Here is a 16632-nt window from a genome sequence, read left to right on the forward strand (position 1 = left end):
AATACTTTGCAATTTACTTTTTGAGTCTCAATGTGTTTGGGGTTTTTTTTGTTTAATCAGAAGCAAGTATGGAGGGGAGAGGGGAGATGAGTTGTCAGTCGGTCCAAAAAATCTTGTCCCTCTTGCTTTTGTGTAAGATTTGTTGTAAGACCAAACAAGGTGTAGGTAACTTGAAGGCGAGACACATACACGCATGTGTGATTATCCGTGTATGCTGAACAATGCAATGATACAGAATAAGGCAGAAACACGTAATAACTTTCAAAGCTAAGGTACAAAACTCAAATTCTATCTCGTTTTTGTGAATTTTTGGATCAATTCTGAATCATTTTGGGTTGAAATCGTGTCAAAAAGCTTTGTCTACGGACAGGTCTCAAAATGCGGACGATAAACCTATTCGTATAGCAACAATTACAATAATGACAGTGATTTTGATGACTAATTGGCGCCATTTTAGAACTGTCACCGACCATAGATAAATAAGAAACAAACGGTGACCATGACCTAAACCCTTGCCCCTCTTTCGACTATTTTTACAAAATAGAAAAATAAATAATGACTAACTGCTTTACTAAACGCTACAAATAGAGTTCATGGTCACATTGTTTTCGGCTCTCCACTATTTGGGTCAAAGGTCATGATCCTGACCAGTAAATAATGTAAGTTTGTATCGTGACAAGAGACTGTTTACCAGCGGGCTGAATTTAATTTAAAAACACTTGTTAAGATGAAATGTTTTCAGTCTTAGTTTCCAATAACATTGAAAATAGCAATTGAGGGCGCTATTGATTGTCGATTTCTGACATCATACTTGAACGGATGATGACGTCATTGAATATTTTCAAAAGACAGAGCAAAATTGTAACAACAGCATCTGATAAGTTTGCTGTAAAAAGTGGATTATTTGAAGGTCGTGTAAAACCAAAGGTCTAGCTAAAATCTTCAAAGAAAGACTGCCCTTTTTATTATTGTTTCGCGATCGATCCTATATTTCATAAATTCAAAAAAATATTTTTTTTAAATGCGCCCTCTACGACTACCCATTACACGACCAGCAGGCTGCATTTTTTCACCGAATTCAACAAAATATTTTTTTTTGAAAATTGACGCCCTCTATGGCCTGTTAAAAATTCATAGCGTCAAGAGTGGAAATTGTCATATTTTTTGCAATATGGTAGTTTTGCATATAGTTCTAAAGATTATTTGTCTGTGACGTTCGTGTACGTCTGTTCTCGTTCACAAACAACATCTGTATATTTTTCATCGAACTGTCACAGAAGAGGTAGTCTGGCCGACATTTTGTTTGTTTTTTTAGTCGAAGCATATTTTTTGAAAACAATTCCAACCTGTAGCTACCAAGACCCTATTTTCTGAGACCGTGTTATCGGAAAACACATGATGACTGTGTTTTCTAAAATAAACAAGAACAGTCTGCAATTTTTTGAGGAATGCACCTTTGAATGTTTGCTGTTAGTTCTTCTGTGTTCATTGTTTAGTAATCTCTGACCCCTTGCTGTCATCATGAAAGCTGGATGAAGAGATTAACTATTTGATGTTTTTTACTATACTGTGCGATGAAAGCAAGGGATTTCTCCGGCAGGTTGTACTTATTCAAAACCAAGGTTTTCTCGAGTTCAACGCGCTCTTTGGAATTATGGCAAATTGACAAAGTTGAAAGGTGTTTTACCTCTCTTTGGTTTTGGCGCGATGTGGGGTAATTACAAGGTTGACAACAAATGATAGAGGATTATTGGTGGAATTGTTCAAATTATGATACATTTGCGCAAGCTTGTTAATTGCCGGGCCTGAAAATTTCAAACGGGCTATTCTTTTGCTCTATCCGACTGGACATATGAAAATCCAACAATATGGCGGCCATTTTTCACGACGGCCGCCAGAACTTATTTTACGGGTTTTCGTATAATTTAACATGTCTCCCCATACACAGCCATGTACTCTGTATGCGGACTGGGGGGGGGGGGGGGGGGGGCACCACTCAAGGAAGGTGGTTGTCACCTGCATGTCCCCCGGGGCCTAACAGGAGCCTAAATTTACGTGTAAATTCCCTCTCTGTCTTTGATGGCGTTTATTTCTTTCAGTTAGATCCAAACGCAGGCATTGATTTAATACAAACACAAACTGTGGTGGTGATGATGATGGTGGTGGTGGTGGTGGTGGTGGTGGTGGCGGTGGTGGTGGTGGTGGTGGTGGCGGTAGTGGTAATAGTGGGAAACAATAAACGTCTTAAAAACTATCAATATGGTGGGGATCTTACTAGAGACAAATCCCCAGTCTCTAGTGGGAATCGAACCCGGGACCTTCTGACTACTCATTGAATCTTGAGTTCTACTCCAGAGGGAGGCAGTGTTAAAAATATTTTTTTCATTGAAAATATTTGAACAGGGGAGGGTCATATATTAGTCAAAGGAAATCGAGGGAGGGTCACTTTTTAGCACAACGGACTAGGGGAGGGTTACATCTAAGCCTTATTTTAGATTAAAAATAAACAAAACAGTTTTGTTTTTTTAAATCATCATCAAATTTGTTGAGTTTTAAATATACATTTATTGCTTACACACAGAAAAATCGGGAAAACTACTAGCCGCAAGACAGTTGACCACATACGGGTACTGTTAAGGTCAAAGGTGACAGAACTTGTACATGTAGGTGATTATACAGGCCATAGACTAACCATCATAATTTTCAAAAGCTCATACCTGGTGTATACAACTTGATAGGAATCCTTGAGAAGACAATAAATTACTCAAAAACTATTTCTGTCGATCAGAAATTCAAATTAATGTACGGAAGTGGTTATGTTGACAGCCGAATTCAACCAAATTATATTAGGAAGGTCACATATTTTACGACATTTTTTTGCTAAAGAGGAAGGTTTGCAGGGGGAACAGGTAATACACAATATCATTCAACACAGTACACTGTAATGAAGAACAATAGCGTTTCAACGGCTTTTGGGTATGCATTGTAGTGCTCAAATCAATGAAAGGCGACCAGGCGTGAAGGGCAGGTTTTTTGAAAGACAACGGCCTCCATCTTTTGTCTCGTGCTTAAGTCCGGAGTTGAAAACGTCGCCTGGGCATTGGCTTTTATTTTGAAAATTTAACTCACAACATGAAAGTTGTTTTGTCTGCGCATGCGACTTCACCAACAACAATAAATGGTAGTTGTCTTTGTACGTTCGTTTGCACAATATCGCCTTTTGTTATGCAAATTAGGGTACTGTGAAGACGTCTGCAAGGTCATATGAAAGTCAAAGTTTAGGTACAAACAAGTCTAATTTACGTAATTCAGTGTTGATTTTAGGCAAAAATCAAAGGCATTCACAAGGTCGTGCATCTTTAAGTCTACTGATTTGACTCTGGGACCGTGACAATCAAATTATGTGCAAATTGCCGTGCCATCATATGAACAAAAAATTGACGTCTGAAAAAATAATGACTCCTTTCGAACCTAATTCTAGTCAGAAAGCGAATTTATACTCCTTCTCCATGAATTGGTTCCAAAATTAGGTTCAAGTTTGCGCTCCTTTCCAAAAAAATTAGGAGTATAAAATTGTGTTCAGTCGCCATGTATTTTAATCACGTGCTGCTGCTGCGAGCATTGAAGGCATTACGAGAACGGAAGGCTAACTGATAGATATACTCTTTACACATTTTAAAAACTACTTTTGAACTTGATGACAGTTATCTCTCAACAACTTTTGATACAAAATGTACCTATGTGTGTATTTGGCTGATCTCATGCCCTGCGTTCATACGTTCACATTCCTTAGACATTCCCAGCTCCACTCCTCAGGCTGGGTTCGTTCCCACACCCCATTCCATCTTCACGGGGGGGGGGGGGGGGTTCGTCTAATATAAATAAGTTTTATGAACGTTATTAGTTATATACCCTTCTTCGGGTTATGCAATAAAGGGTGTTAGTCTAAAAATTTGGAGAGGTTGGAATAAATGAAGTCTTCTAACAGGTGTCACCATGTAAAATGGAATACTCTTTTGTAACTTTGTTTGAATTCTGGGTACATTTTTAAATCTAAACTTATACAGAACTCAGCACTAGGGCTTTACCATCCCTGCCAAACCCATGATTGGGTGAGTGTACCCAAAACCCTTCCCTCATCCCGTACACTAGGTTCAAGTCCTGCCATATAGTTTTCACACGCGGTACAAATTCAGTACCGCGTTTCTAATTCTCAGCATGGCTTCCATAAATCCCGAAGGTGGTTTACCTTAGGAAGTCGGTACGGTTCAATTTAAACATGTGACATGTGGCAGACATGAAACAGTCACCGGCGACTCCTACCTGTACACTGGAAGCTACTGGATCTTTAAATTAATACACGGTAGACTATAACTACGCTACATTGCATCTTTTATTTCTTTCTATGTTTTTGAACATAATTGACGTTTGCTTGATTGTTTTACCAGTGAGGAATCGACTGACACGAGCGCCAAGATGGTACAAAGACTGTCTGTATGAACGCCCTACTACCCTCAAACATGTCCTTGTGTACAGTCATGATTCAAATGACACAAGCTCCAGACTGACGCAATGACCCCCCCCCCCCCCAGATAGTCGTAACTACAATATTCCCCAGCCTTACAGTATACAAACAGAACTCCACACACAATTCACACGCGAGGCCTTCAAGAATACATTTTACAGGGTATTATCTCCATGGCAACGGATGAACAACATTCCTCCGCCTTCTATAGATTTACTCGAACCCAGTACCATTTGCGTAACGATTTCTGATTACAGGTCCAGATCTTAAATGGTTTTCTAAACAAAATACAAATTAAATCAATCAATCAATCAATTAACCAATCAATCAATCAATCAATCAACCACTCCCTCACCAAATCACTCACTCACTCACTCACTCACTCACTCACTCAGTCACCCACTCACGCACGCACGCTCGCACTCACACCAAGTCACTCACTCACTCACTCACTCACTCACTCACTCACTCACCCACTCACTAACTCTTCTCTTTGAGGAGGAATAAAGAAACAACAACAACAACAACAACAACAACAACAACAACAACAACTCACTCACTTAATGAATCGATCAATCAAATTTCTATATCGCCGATCTCCAGACACAATGTTCTGTTCAGTAACACTGAATGGCTAAAGTACACAGTAGGCTTTGGTGAGGAAATAAGTCTTAAGTTTGGTTTTGAAGCAATCCAGGCTGGAGGCTTGGGAATATCAAGCAGCAAAGAGTTCCATAGTTTGGGGGCGACACTTGAGAATGAACGACCTCCATAGGTGATATGTCTGTAATTTGTTTCATAACCTGAGATGAACATTGTCTAACTTGACACCATCTAACAGACGTAACTACTTCTAAGTTAACGTATATGTCGTCAAAATCTTACTAAAATAACTATATCTTATTGACTGTCTCGCCTGAAAGATCCAGTTCTTCAACTTGTTTTGGCTTATGTAATTTTGGTTACATAAGCGGACCACTGCGTATCACCCACTTGATACTTCTCAGAGGATCTACGGCTGTACCTTTCAGACTACTTATTTTTTAGGTCAACAAAATCCTACTGACATTGTTACATTTTATCGTCTGGTTCGACAAACGCTGTACTGACATTGTTACATTTTATCGTCTGGTTCGACAAACGCTGTACTGACATTGTTACATTTTATCGTCTGGTTCTACAAACGCTGTACTGACATTGTTACATTTCATTGTCTGATTGAACAAAAGTCTTACTGATGTTGCTACATTTTTTTTCTCCAGCAAATTGTTGTTGATCCAAGATTAGAATTAAAATGTATAATGTGTACCTGATTTTGTCGACTTAACCTGACATCACTACTTAGCAATGTTTGTAAAGATTTTTGTTGCGGCAGACAATAAAATGTAGCAATGTTTGTAAGATATTTTTAGGCAGACGACAGTACAGTGTATTTATTTCAGATAAACTGGCTTCTATTGTATCTTACCTGACACCACTATAGAAATATCCGACATAGTGGCCTTACATCTTATTTAGACCTAAAAATAATTGTCTGGTTCCGGTTACCCGACCCCCACCTAGTTTTTCACTGCAGACCTTAAACTTTTTTTACGTATTGGAGAAAAAAATAATAAAATCGCAAAAATTGTGTGAAGAGAATTAGTGGATGCGGAGACCGCCATCAACTTAAAAAGACACTCTAAAACCTTTCGTCCAATCTATAATTCTGTACACCCGATAGGAAGAAATCAATAACACGGAGACAATTTGGAAAACAATGGAAAACCTGAACTAGACACTCACACAGAAAAATAATATAATAAAATAAAATAAAAAATCTACCTACCCCACCTAATCTAAAATTGAGTGTACCGGAAACATAATTTTTTAGTAGGCCTAATACGGCAACATTTTCTTTATTTGCTACATGTATGTGATTTTTGTCGAGTCAGACGATAAAATGTAGCAATGTCTGAAGGCTTTTATTGGAGCAGACGATGTTTTGTTTCTTTGTATGGTAAACTTGTGTGCAGGCTTTACTTAAAACTCTAGACCTATCACTCAACGAGAACACTTGTTAGATCAAGTAGGTAAAGTGTAGTACTTGACAATAAAGGCGCCAGAACGCGCCTTAACAATTCATTTTTTTTAAAAAGACAAGAAAATTGCTGAGTCATAAGGCAAAGATAAAAAAAAATATTTGTTTCAGATAACATGACTTCAGAAAATAGGGTAGGTAGGTCGAGATTTATTTTATTCTGCATTTGTTTTATCACTTCAACCCAAAGACAAGACACTCGTTGGTCACAATACTTCTGTAACAGTTGGTGAGGTGTAAACGAAATAAATGAAGACAATTCTGTGATTCAGAAGTAGACAAACACAATATGCAGACTGTGCTGTTATAGGCTGGAATGACATCGTTTCTCTCTGGAATGTGATCGAAAAAAACCCAATGATACTTTGACAAGAACGTCTGCAGGGAAATAGCCGAAAAATGTCATAATTTTACCTTTTTGCACGTAAAAATGTACAGGGTCGGCAACTTAAATTAGGGTCGGTCGGGTTATCGGAAAACACTATTTTTTTTTATTTGGCCAAGTGGAACAAGTGGTCGCACTTGGCACAGTGTTACCGTTCTGCAAATACACCTGCCACAATTGAAACTCTATCGGGTTTAGTAGTAACTACGCTTAAGATGTTTTGCCACGTACTGTAGACTCTGATCGGCTTGTTCTCCTTTATCCTTCATCTACAAGCTGACGTTGCAATTTTCCATCAAAATCTGTGGCTTTCCAGAACAAAAATAAAGAATAAATTATTTCTATCACATTGAGTTTATGCTTTGTACTAATGTATGTATATGTTTGGTTGTCAACAGGTTAACTCACTCATTGGGTTCAGTGACCAGCTACTTCTCTGATCGATCAAAATCCTCACTTTTGTTATAATATATATTAGTGGGGTTAATGAACGGGTCAGTGTCATTTTCACTGACATAGTTTCAATTCATATTATTTGTTCAGGGGTCAGTAACCGGTCACTGCCAAAGTCATTCAACTGACAGTGTGTGGAATCTGTGCAAACATAGAATGACTGTATCTTGTTTTGCTCTACATTCCTCTATACTCTATACACCTTCTCTTTTCATTGCTTTCGTTCGAACAAATTTCATTCCGAATCAGTTTAAATATTTGTGGAATGGCAGTCACTCCCTGGAGTCCCTTCCTCCCTCCCTACCCCTCTCTCTGTCTCTGTCTCTCTCTCTGTTTCTCTCTCTCTCTCTCTCTCTCTCTCTCTCTCTCTCTCTCTCTCTCTCTCTCTCTCCCTCTCTCTCTCACACACACACTATCATTCATAGTAAACCACTCGCGTGTTCTTTTGCTTACCAACATATTTGCATCCACGCATTCATGACCTCTACCATCCCCCACCATACCGTTGAATATAAACAAACTAACTAACCTTCCAACCAACCAACCAACAACTAATCAAATCAACCGAGTTACAGACCAGCCGACCATTAAGGGGTGGGTTGGGGATCTGAGTTTCCATTTTAGTTGTCAACATGAGACAGCCACTAATAAGAGTTTGAAAATTGGTGACAAGTAATGACAAGGTCAAAGTTCAAACGACTTGTCTTTAATTGTCGGAACATATCTAAACAAGACAACACACTCAGAATTACATGCATGCACACACACACACACATACATACATACATACATACATACATACATACGCACGCACGCACGCACACACACGCATACATACATACATACATACATACATACATACATACATACATACATACATATTGTCACCAGAAAGTTTTATGAACAGTATATTTTTTTTATTCTGTAAAAATATAAAATGTTGCAATCATTAATTGCAAGCCAATTGCTTACATCAGACACCATTAACAAGTCGGCTAAAAGTACTGTCAAAAATAAATATATGTAATTGATTTAGTGCAACTCTGTTGCAATTCAAATTCCTAATCTCTCACTGTGTGGAATAACAGTTCATGTATAAGTTTTCATCCATTGTAAAACAAAGATATTGAGCAATAAAACAATTAGTATTGATGCAGGAAAAGAATGCCTATGTCAAGAAGTACTGAATATTCTTGTTTTTGTTTTGAACAATATAGACACAAATATGTAAAGAATTGAAGGTTAATATATTCCTATATGTACAAGCCTACTTATGGAAAACTCAACCTCTTCATAACAAATCATTTTCCCGCCAAAATCTGTTGAACAAATTTTGTGGTCGTCAAGAAATTATTGGTGCTTTTTGACATCATTTTCGACGGACATCATTGAAATAGACCTCGTCTTTGATTTCTCGTCAAAAATTTATGTTGTCAGGTAACTTTTTGGCGCTTTTATCCTTGTGTTGGCTACACTCGTATAAATCACTCTTGTCTTAGATTTGTCAAATTTGTTGCCGGTTAGTTAACACTTTGGCATTGTTTAATTTCATTTTCGACTAAAATCATTTTCTAAATGTTAAAATTCGAAAAAAACTCGACTTTGTTGATTTTTTGTCAAAATTTTGGTTAAAAAATATTATTGTTACAGCAAATGTTAAAATTAGAAAAAACCTACTTCAGAAGAGGTCAAGATAGTAAATATAACCAATTTAGTTTCTAACATGAACTCTAGCTATTTTGTATATCTGTCCAGTTTCAAGTTCACCACACTAAAATTACCACAATGGAATGTAAATATGGCCAATTTTGAGGACAATTCTGGCAAAAATCATTGCTAAATTCTGCTAAAAATGTAAGAAAATTTGGTTTCAAATGCAGCACTTTGTAAATATTTACATATTCTATGTTTCTTTTTTATGAAAGATCGAAAGCTGTATACTCTGTGAAATTGAAATTTTTGATTTGGTTGACGGCTGCAATGTCCAGTTTGTTGTTGTCTTTGCTGAAGCAGGACTCACAGAGACACTGCTCGTGTTTGCAGGATGACCTGTAGCACACCTCGCTAAATCGTCTCCTCTTTTTGGTTGACGATTTTACATTAATGTCGCTATCATTGAATCCGATACTATCGGAAAGAATAGAGTCATCAAAGAATCCAGAATCTCCAATATCCAGTTTCCTCTTTTTGCTGACTTCGCAAATGTCATTGTCAGGCACGGTACTGTATATGCTATTCTCGACACTGTCGTCTGCTACTGTGTCGAACTCAAAATCGCTTAATTCCTCGCTACCGTAGCCACTTTCTACACTTATCTCTCTCTGGAGTCCATCAGGAACCACACTATCCGTGTGTCCTCTCGGTCTGATTGGTAATTTAGCAGATCTCTGGATGAACGACATATCTGGGAGATTCTCCGATGTAAGATACACCAGGGCATCCCTTGGCTGTAAAAACCACTGAAACCCTTCATCTACGTCAGCCTGGTCGAACTCGGGATCGCAAGAAATATCCGCCGCCTCTTTGACAATATCAATTGAGTTATACTCAGCATCGGCATCAGCAAGAAGAGTCTGTAAAATATAAAAACGAAACCGAACGTTAGCTACTGTACAGAGATAGTTACTAAAAGTATCCAATTATGAAAAACAATGTCTTTCCCGCCAAAAGTTCACGCTAAATTATCAAATTTTTGCTTCATATCAAATTTATTCCAGTCTACAATTTTAATACAGTAACTTAGGAGTGCCATCAAACTGATTCAATGCTCATGTTTAAAAATTGTTTTTAAAAAATAAAAATTTGGAAAGAAAAATAAAATTGGCGCACGTATTTTATTCACGACAGGTTGTGTTATCAGTAATTACACTATAGGGATTATGAAATGAAGTTATAAACATTCCCTTGGGTTCTAAGCTCTTCTAAACTGTCTTGTAAATGGTCAATTAATAACGCCAGACAATTTAACTTTCAATCGTATGCCTTCTTACATGTCTTGACATGTTTGTCTAGTGAAATAGTAATTGTGTTAAAGCCCTTGGTGACTCCATTGTGATTAGATTACGGTTCAAAAATCATTTCATTCTCTCACCTTCAAATCCAGACTGCCCATCATGTTAAAGCTACAGGGAGCATCGAACCAACCCTCTTCAAAATTTATGTCGAATAGACTCATGTATCCCGGTGATCTCTTTGTGATTTGTTGTTCGTGGCGGGGTTCCCATGCTCCAGTTGTTGGGTTGAACCTGTAGAGTGGCAGCAACTTCCATCCATGGTTGGCCAGTTGGTCGATGGCATCAAGAACGTAGTCGATGACTGCATCATGCATGAAATAGGGGAGATTAATTCTTGAAAAGCCGGGTCTCAAAGCCTCTAGAGGTTCTTTGTTCTCCTTCTGTTTCCTATCCTCGTCCAAGAGCCTAATGAAGCGATCTGCAATCTGCTCGGTGATGCCCAGTAGATCCTGAAAATTGAGAATAGAGACACATTAACTCAATGACCTTTAACCCTACCATTCCCAGACAAGCGTGAAAAATAACACACCTTCAAGACAAAAAAGAACTGTACTTTCTCCCACTTGCTTTTCACAACGTTTACGTCAGAGAATCATTGGGAATAAATTTAGCATCTCAGTCTAAAATCAAGTTCTTTGGCGCCGAAAATTAACAAAAACTAAATTTTTTCAAGATTTATTTTTATGGGAAAGTGCCGTCTGCTATGTGCCATGTGATGTTCTACAAATTGTTATTGTCACCTGTATATAAGCAACATGGCAACAGCATCATGCTACAGCACTATAAGGTAATTCCACCTTGGAGACTTCAAAAACCAGACGCTACTTGTCTGGCAAAGTTTCAAATTTCTTCAACTGTAGTAAATAATCTTAAAATTTCTTTCTTTTCTTTAGACAATGAAATGAGCATGACCCCCTGTGAGGCGCGAAGAAAATCATCAAGGACAAAATAAATTCAATACATATACTTACATGAGCGTATGGTCCTGCGCATGCGCATCCACCCCTTGCTTGAATTCCATAGAGATCGTTGAGAAGGGTACAGACAAAGTTGTGATGTAGAAGTTTTCCAGTTTTTTCATGTCGAATCATAAAGGAAAAGATAGGGAGTCTTCTTGGTTTCTGGTTGCCTAGGATGATCAAGTTTTTGTTGTTCTGCCATCTGTCAAAAGCCCTCCTGCACAACTCCTCCTCACGTGCTTCAATGACGTCAGAACCAACTGCCTATAAGATTGAAAAAAGGCCATAAGTATAGCGAATTACAGATGTTGCAAGGTACATCAATATCATTATTGATAATTTTGAATTGTGTGAAATTCAAAATTTAGTATGTCAATTATTTGATTCCCCCTCCTCCGTCTGCCCCCCCCCCCCCCCACCATGATCATCATCATCATCATCATCATCATCATCATCACCATCATCACCATCAACAAACACAACAAGATCAACAACAACAACAACATTCCCACCCCATCTATTAACATCATATAATTCATTTACAATGGTAAAAGTGAAAAAGCGGCTATTTTAGATTCATTTGATTGATATACATACCTCCTTAACTTGGAATGCCATGCCAGCTCTGATGGACTCTGTAATTGCTGGAGTTCCACCCTCCTCCCTTGCTTCGATATCTTTCAAATAGTAATGCTTTTCTCTGGATACCTGAGAAAAATAACAGAACACGTAAATCATTAATCCATGGTGAAAAAATGTGCTATCAATTAAAATATTAACAAAATGATAGATTATGACTCCAAGTGAAATGCGGGCCAATTTACATGAAGCATAATCAAAGTTTAGATTTTTTTTAATATTAAAAAATTCAAGGAATTTCAATTTGTTTTGAGGTGTTTTCATCATATGCAAGATTAGAATTTGAACTACGTAAAGGTAACTATCACAGCCTTTGCTTTGAATTATTCCAAAAAAGTATAAGTTTGGGAATTATAGAAAAAGTGGTCTAAAAAAAGTGAATTATAAAAAAGAAGGAAAACATATTCCCATACAATGCTTATGGTTCCGCTGATAAAATGCAACTAATGCGAGAACCAAGGACTGAAATGTTGGCCTTTAAGTGACTGTACTAGATCTGTGTTAGTGTCACGGAGGGGTCAGTGAACCAGTTTACGTGTTCATGAATACATAAGATGTATAATGTGACCTGACTTACATACGAGACCGTGCCACCACCAGCTGATGCAGGTACTCTGTTCGTGAACAGCTTCCTCTTAGCAATAAGGAGACCTGGAGTACCTACTCCACCAACAAATTTGTGACAGGAGATGAAGACAGCATCTTTGGAGCAGTCCATGCCACTGAAAGGAAACAGAAGTAGCGGTTTAGTCACGGGTATTCACCAGACGGAGATATCGTAACATAGGTGAGGCAACAATACATGTCATTTAAAATACTATATGTATTGTGTACCCCGATTTGTATTATGTGCCTCTATGGGATACTACAACGGAGACAGGAGACAGCCAGTGGGGTTGTCTGACACCATAGACTCGGAACTCATTCCGTGTTATTAATGTTTTCGCTTGGGTCATCTAACGAGGAGCTCCGCGTGCATGCGTGAATGAAGTAGTCTTGTATAGCAACCAGCTTTAATTTCTCGTCATGGGTTAACTCGTTTGCTGCTTGAAGTACAAAAGAAAAGAATATAAATTAGATTGACGAGCATGCGTACTTACTTCTTAGCAACAGGGTTCATATCAATCTTGAGGTAGGGACCAGCGGTGGCATAATCCCAGAATGATAGGGCGCCATGTTTGTGCAGCAGTTCAGCAACTTTCTCGGTATCTGTCAAAATTCCTGTCACGTTTGAAGCTGATGAAAAGACACCAATCATCGTGTCAGCGTGTTTCTTTTCATTCTTAAGCTGCTCCTCCAAGAATGCCACGTCTACTGTACCCGTTTTGGTTTCTTTAATTCGAATTACTTTGGCGCCACTTTCCTTCCAAGGGAGGATATTGGAGTGATGCTCAAACGGACCAACAAACACAACCTGAAAATAAGCAAAATATTTCGAAATTAGTGAATTCACAAAAGTCATTCCGAGATAAAGACATATCGGCAGCTTGTCATCATTTCACTGGCAGTTCTTTATTTGTCTATTTCCAATGGAACTTTTTTAATTTTCCCAATTTTAGAAAATATATTTAAAAAACTGAACTTACTGTTTTTCTGGCTCGGTCTTCGGTTAACTGCATCACTTGGTAAATTTTGTGGATAGCTCCTGTTGCTCCGCTTCCACAGAAAATAACGACATCGTCACTTCCGGCATTGACACTGTTCTTAATAATCTCTCTGAAAAATGGAACAAATTTACATAAATTTACATATGAAAAAGAGTACGTAAGTACGTATTCTCTCGTCAAAATTTATAATTTAAATATAAATTTGCATATTTCCACAAAAAATGAATCATACAAATTGATCTCTCGTCAGTGGCGATTGCACAATGAAAATTGTTTTGTTTATTTTCTACCAATAAAATGACAACTATGATGATTTCTCCCGAATACTTCACAAATAATTCGACATTCTGGGTGATTTTCAGAAAAAAATTCTTACCTGGCATCATTTCTGAATCTCGTCGTCTGCTTTGAGACAATAGTTGTAGTAGTATGGGTGTTGCCGTAGTGAGGGTATACATTCTTCATAATGTACTCTTCAATAAATTTTAACGGCCTGTCAGGACACAAAAGAACACTCCGGTCACACTTCACAAAGTTTAAAATTGGCTCGCTAAAAAAACGCTGCTAGCGGTATACTTCTGTCGAACACCGGTCACATTGAATTTCCGACCGGCTGTTAATTCAAAACTGGCATTTCGCAAAATTTATTACTAAAATATTTATTTTAATATCAATAACTTTCGATGAAATATGTATCAGTTTTGATAAACATGATATTGGTTTTTACAACATAGGGTCTACTCAGGTGATCAGTAATGTTGTCATCACCGATATTTTTGGCGCGAAAATTGCGAAGTACCTGCAGAAACCAGACTATACAAGTTACCACTTTCAGTGTAAGCGTAAAGTCAGCGCAGACTACAAGTTCTATTTGCAGTTGTGGTCTTGACAATAGGCTCAAGGCGAGCTGTCTAGAATTTATTCAGATTTCCACAGTCGTCAGCCAGTTTGAAGTTGTCTCGAGTTACTACCAGTCAAAACAATGCAGAAATAAGAGATAAGGTGAAATAATGAAAACAATACACATTCTTACCTTCCTGACGCCGTGTAGTCACAATATACCACTGTACAAAGAAAGAAGAAAGAAAAAAACCATTGGATTAGAGTTCAAGTCTAAAATCCAAAGGGGTGGTACACTTGAAAGTGTCGTCTGCGACGGTAACAGAGATACAAACCAAAGACCCAAACCTGTCGATTTTGGAGTACCTTCGTTCTAATTAGGTTCCCTAAAGCTTTTTAGTGCAGATCTGTGATGAAAACTTTAAGCTTTGGTTTCTGGCCCCAAAATAATGACTGGTGTCAAGTACTCCCCCTCCCCTCCCCCCTCTTGAAAATAGAATTAACCTTTCGAGGACACGGTAATTCTGTTCCGTCTATATATGTTATACGATGGCGTGCAAAAAGGCTTCCGTGGTAGGACTGACTCGCATTCTCAGACTAGCAGAATTTAGACTGGTTCGATTTTTTTGGTTATTTTTACTCATGAAGTCAAACATGCGTCAAGGATTGTATTTAAATGAGGATGTGTAGTTGCATTAACCGTAGAACTGTTGATGAGTCTAAGTTTTGCAAACAATTGAGTTGAGGTGAGGGACAACGATGTTTGCGTGGGCGAAAAATATCAACATACTACAACCTGTCAAAAACCACAAAGCTCTGAGTAAGCTCGTGGCACGCGAGCATTTCGCGGCAAAAGCGTGTCGCAGACGATGAGTGTGAAAGAATGTCTGGACCAACAATACTTCGTGAGAAGGCTCAGTCCCTAAGCAAGCCACGCCTTCGTGTCAAACACGATGCCGGTAGTGGGCTAAGAAAAGCACATGTAGTACTAGTAGGTAACCAACCGCACTCATTTTAGCAACATGTAAGTATAGTTTACATTTGGTGGTTTGCCTCGATTCGACCAAATTTCTTACACATTACAAATAATTTCTGCAAATAATTTCTTACCTTGGCGTTCGCCGAATGGCCCATCAAATCTAGCTGTACCTCCAACGACATTGTTATCAATGTAGTCGAGAAATTTGAGTCTTTCGTCGGAGACGACATCGTCGTAGTAATCTTCGCAATCATAGACCCCACCGTCTACGTATCTGCACTCCCGATTTTCCATCTTCGAAGCTTGTTCGTCGGTTCAAGAAAAATTGTGAATTTTTTTACACTGTCACTCACACTGCGAGTAAGTCAAGTCAGTTGGCGCTTACATGTGAGCTATGGTAGCAAAAGGTATGAATGAAAATCCGAAGTCCCCGGTCCGTATTAATACATTATTCCGAAATGGCATAAACCATTTATCCAAAATTTGTAGGGGTGTGAGGGACTACTGAAAACGATTTTCGAAGGAGAAAAGTGGTTGATATTACAACTTCCTCAAAATGAACGCAATATATGTTATCTTTTATAATGATCCCGTGTTAATAGTTCGAAAAATTGCGTTTTTTAGTTTCGAAAAATTATTTCTGTTTCAATATTTTGAGCTTACCTACCCCCTAATATATTTACTCCCCTGTCTGTGTTTCACGTGAATGGACGTAAAGGGCAGTTGAATATTTACGTCACAATGGATCTTTCATGTGATTGGACGACACAAGCAGTAAACAAGGCACCCGGCCTTTTTTTATTGACGGCATGTCGTTAAAGGAGACCCATTGAAAAATAAGGCAAAGTACTTGCCTTCCAGCTTTTCATTTGTTCAACTCCAATGCACACGCATTACAAACGTGTTTTCATTCATCTCCAAGCGCCTTTTTCTTAGTTCTCAAAGGAGCACTTTTTCTGTAGCAACGTGGAACACCATAGGACTTCTCGCGTCATAAAGCCACGAGCGTAGATAGTTAAGCCACGCGAACGTCACCCCGGCGATGCAAAATCTAATTCCTGTTGCCAAAACATTTTGCCAAGATTTGCAATATTTTATTATTGTATGGGAACTACATTTGACATGTACCCGTTAAGGCCAAAATGTCCTGA

General features: G+C 38.3%; 1 protein-coding gene across 1 annotated transcript; it reads right to left on the reverse strand.

Moving 5' to 3' along the window:
- Positions 1 to 8416: 8416 nt before the first annotated feature.
- Positions 8417 to 15872, reverse strand: LOC144450147 (uncharacterized). Its single transcript, XM_078140717.1, has 10 exons — positions 15613 to 15872; positions 14696 to 14726; positions 14039 to 14155; positions 13642 to 13771; positions 13156 to 13469; positions 12633 to 12777; positions 12014 to 12124; positions 11429 to 11680; positions 10535 to 10906; positions 8417 to 10016 (listed from the first exon to the last, which is right to left on the reverse strand). The coding sequence occupies exons 1-10, from the start codon at positions 15773 to 15775 to the stop codon at positions 9360 to 9362; spliced, it is 2292 nt and encodes a 763-aa protein (XP_077996843.1). The 5' UTR covers positions 15776 to 15872; the 3' UTR covers positions 8417 to 9359.
- Positions 15873 to 16632: the final 760 nt, after the last annotated feature.

This window comes from Glandiceps talaboti, chromosome 19 (genome assembly GCF_964340395.1).
Source record: "Glandiceps talaboti chromosome 19, keGlaTala1.1, whole genome shotgun sequence".
Classification (NCBI taxonomy): domain Eukaryota; kingdom Metazoa; phylum Hemichordata; class Enteropneusta; family Spengelidae; genus Glandiceps; species Glandiceps talaboti.

Coding starts and splice junctions, on each gene's coding strand:
- LOC144450147 (XM_078140717.1), bottom strand. CDS start 15,775: ATGGAAAATCGGGAGTGCAGATACGTAGACGGTGGGGTCTATGATTGC. Junction 12,778..13,155: donor ATGAACCCTGTTGCTAAGAA/GTAAGTACGCAT, acceptor GTTTCCTTTCAG/TGGCATGGACTGCTCCAAAG. Junction 10,017..10,534: donor TGGGCAGTCTGGATTTGAAG/GTGAGAGAATGA, acceptor TATATTTTACAG/ACTCTTCTTGCTGATGCCGA.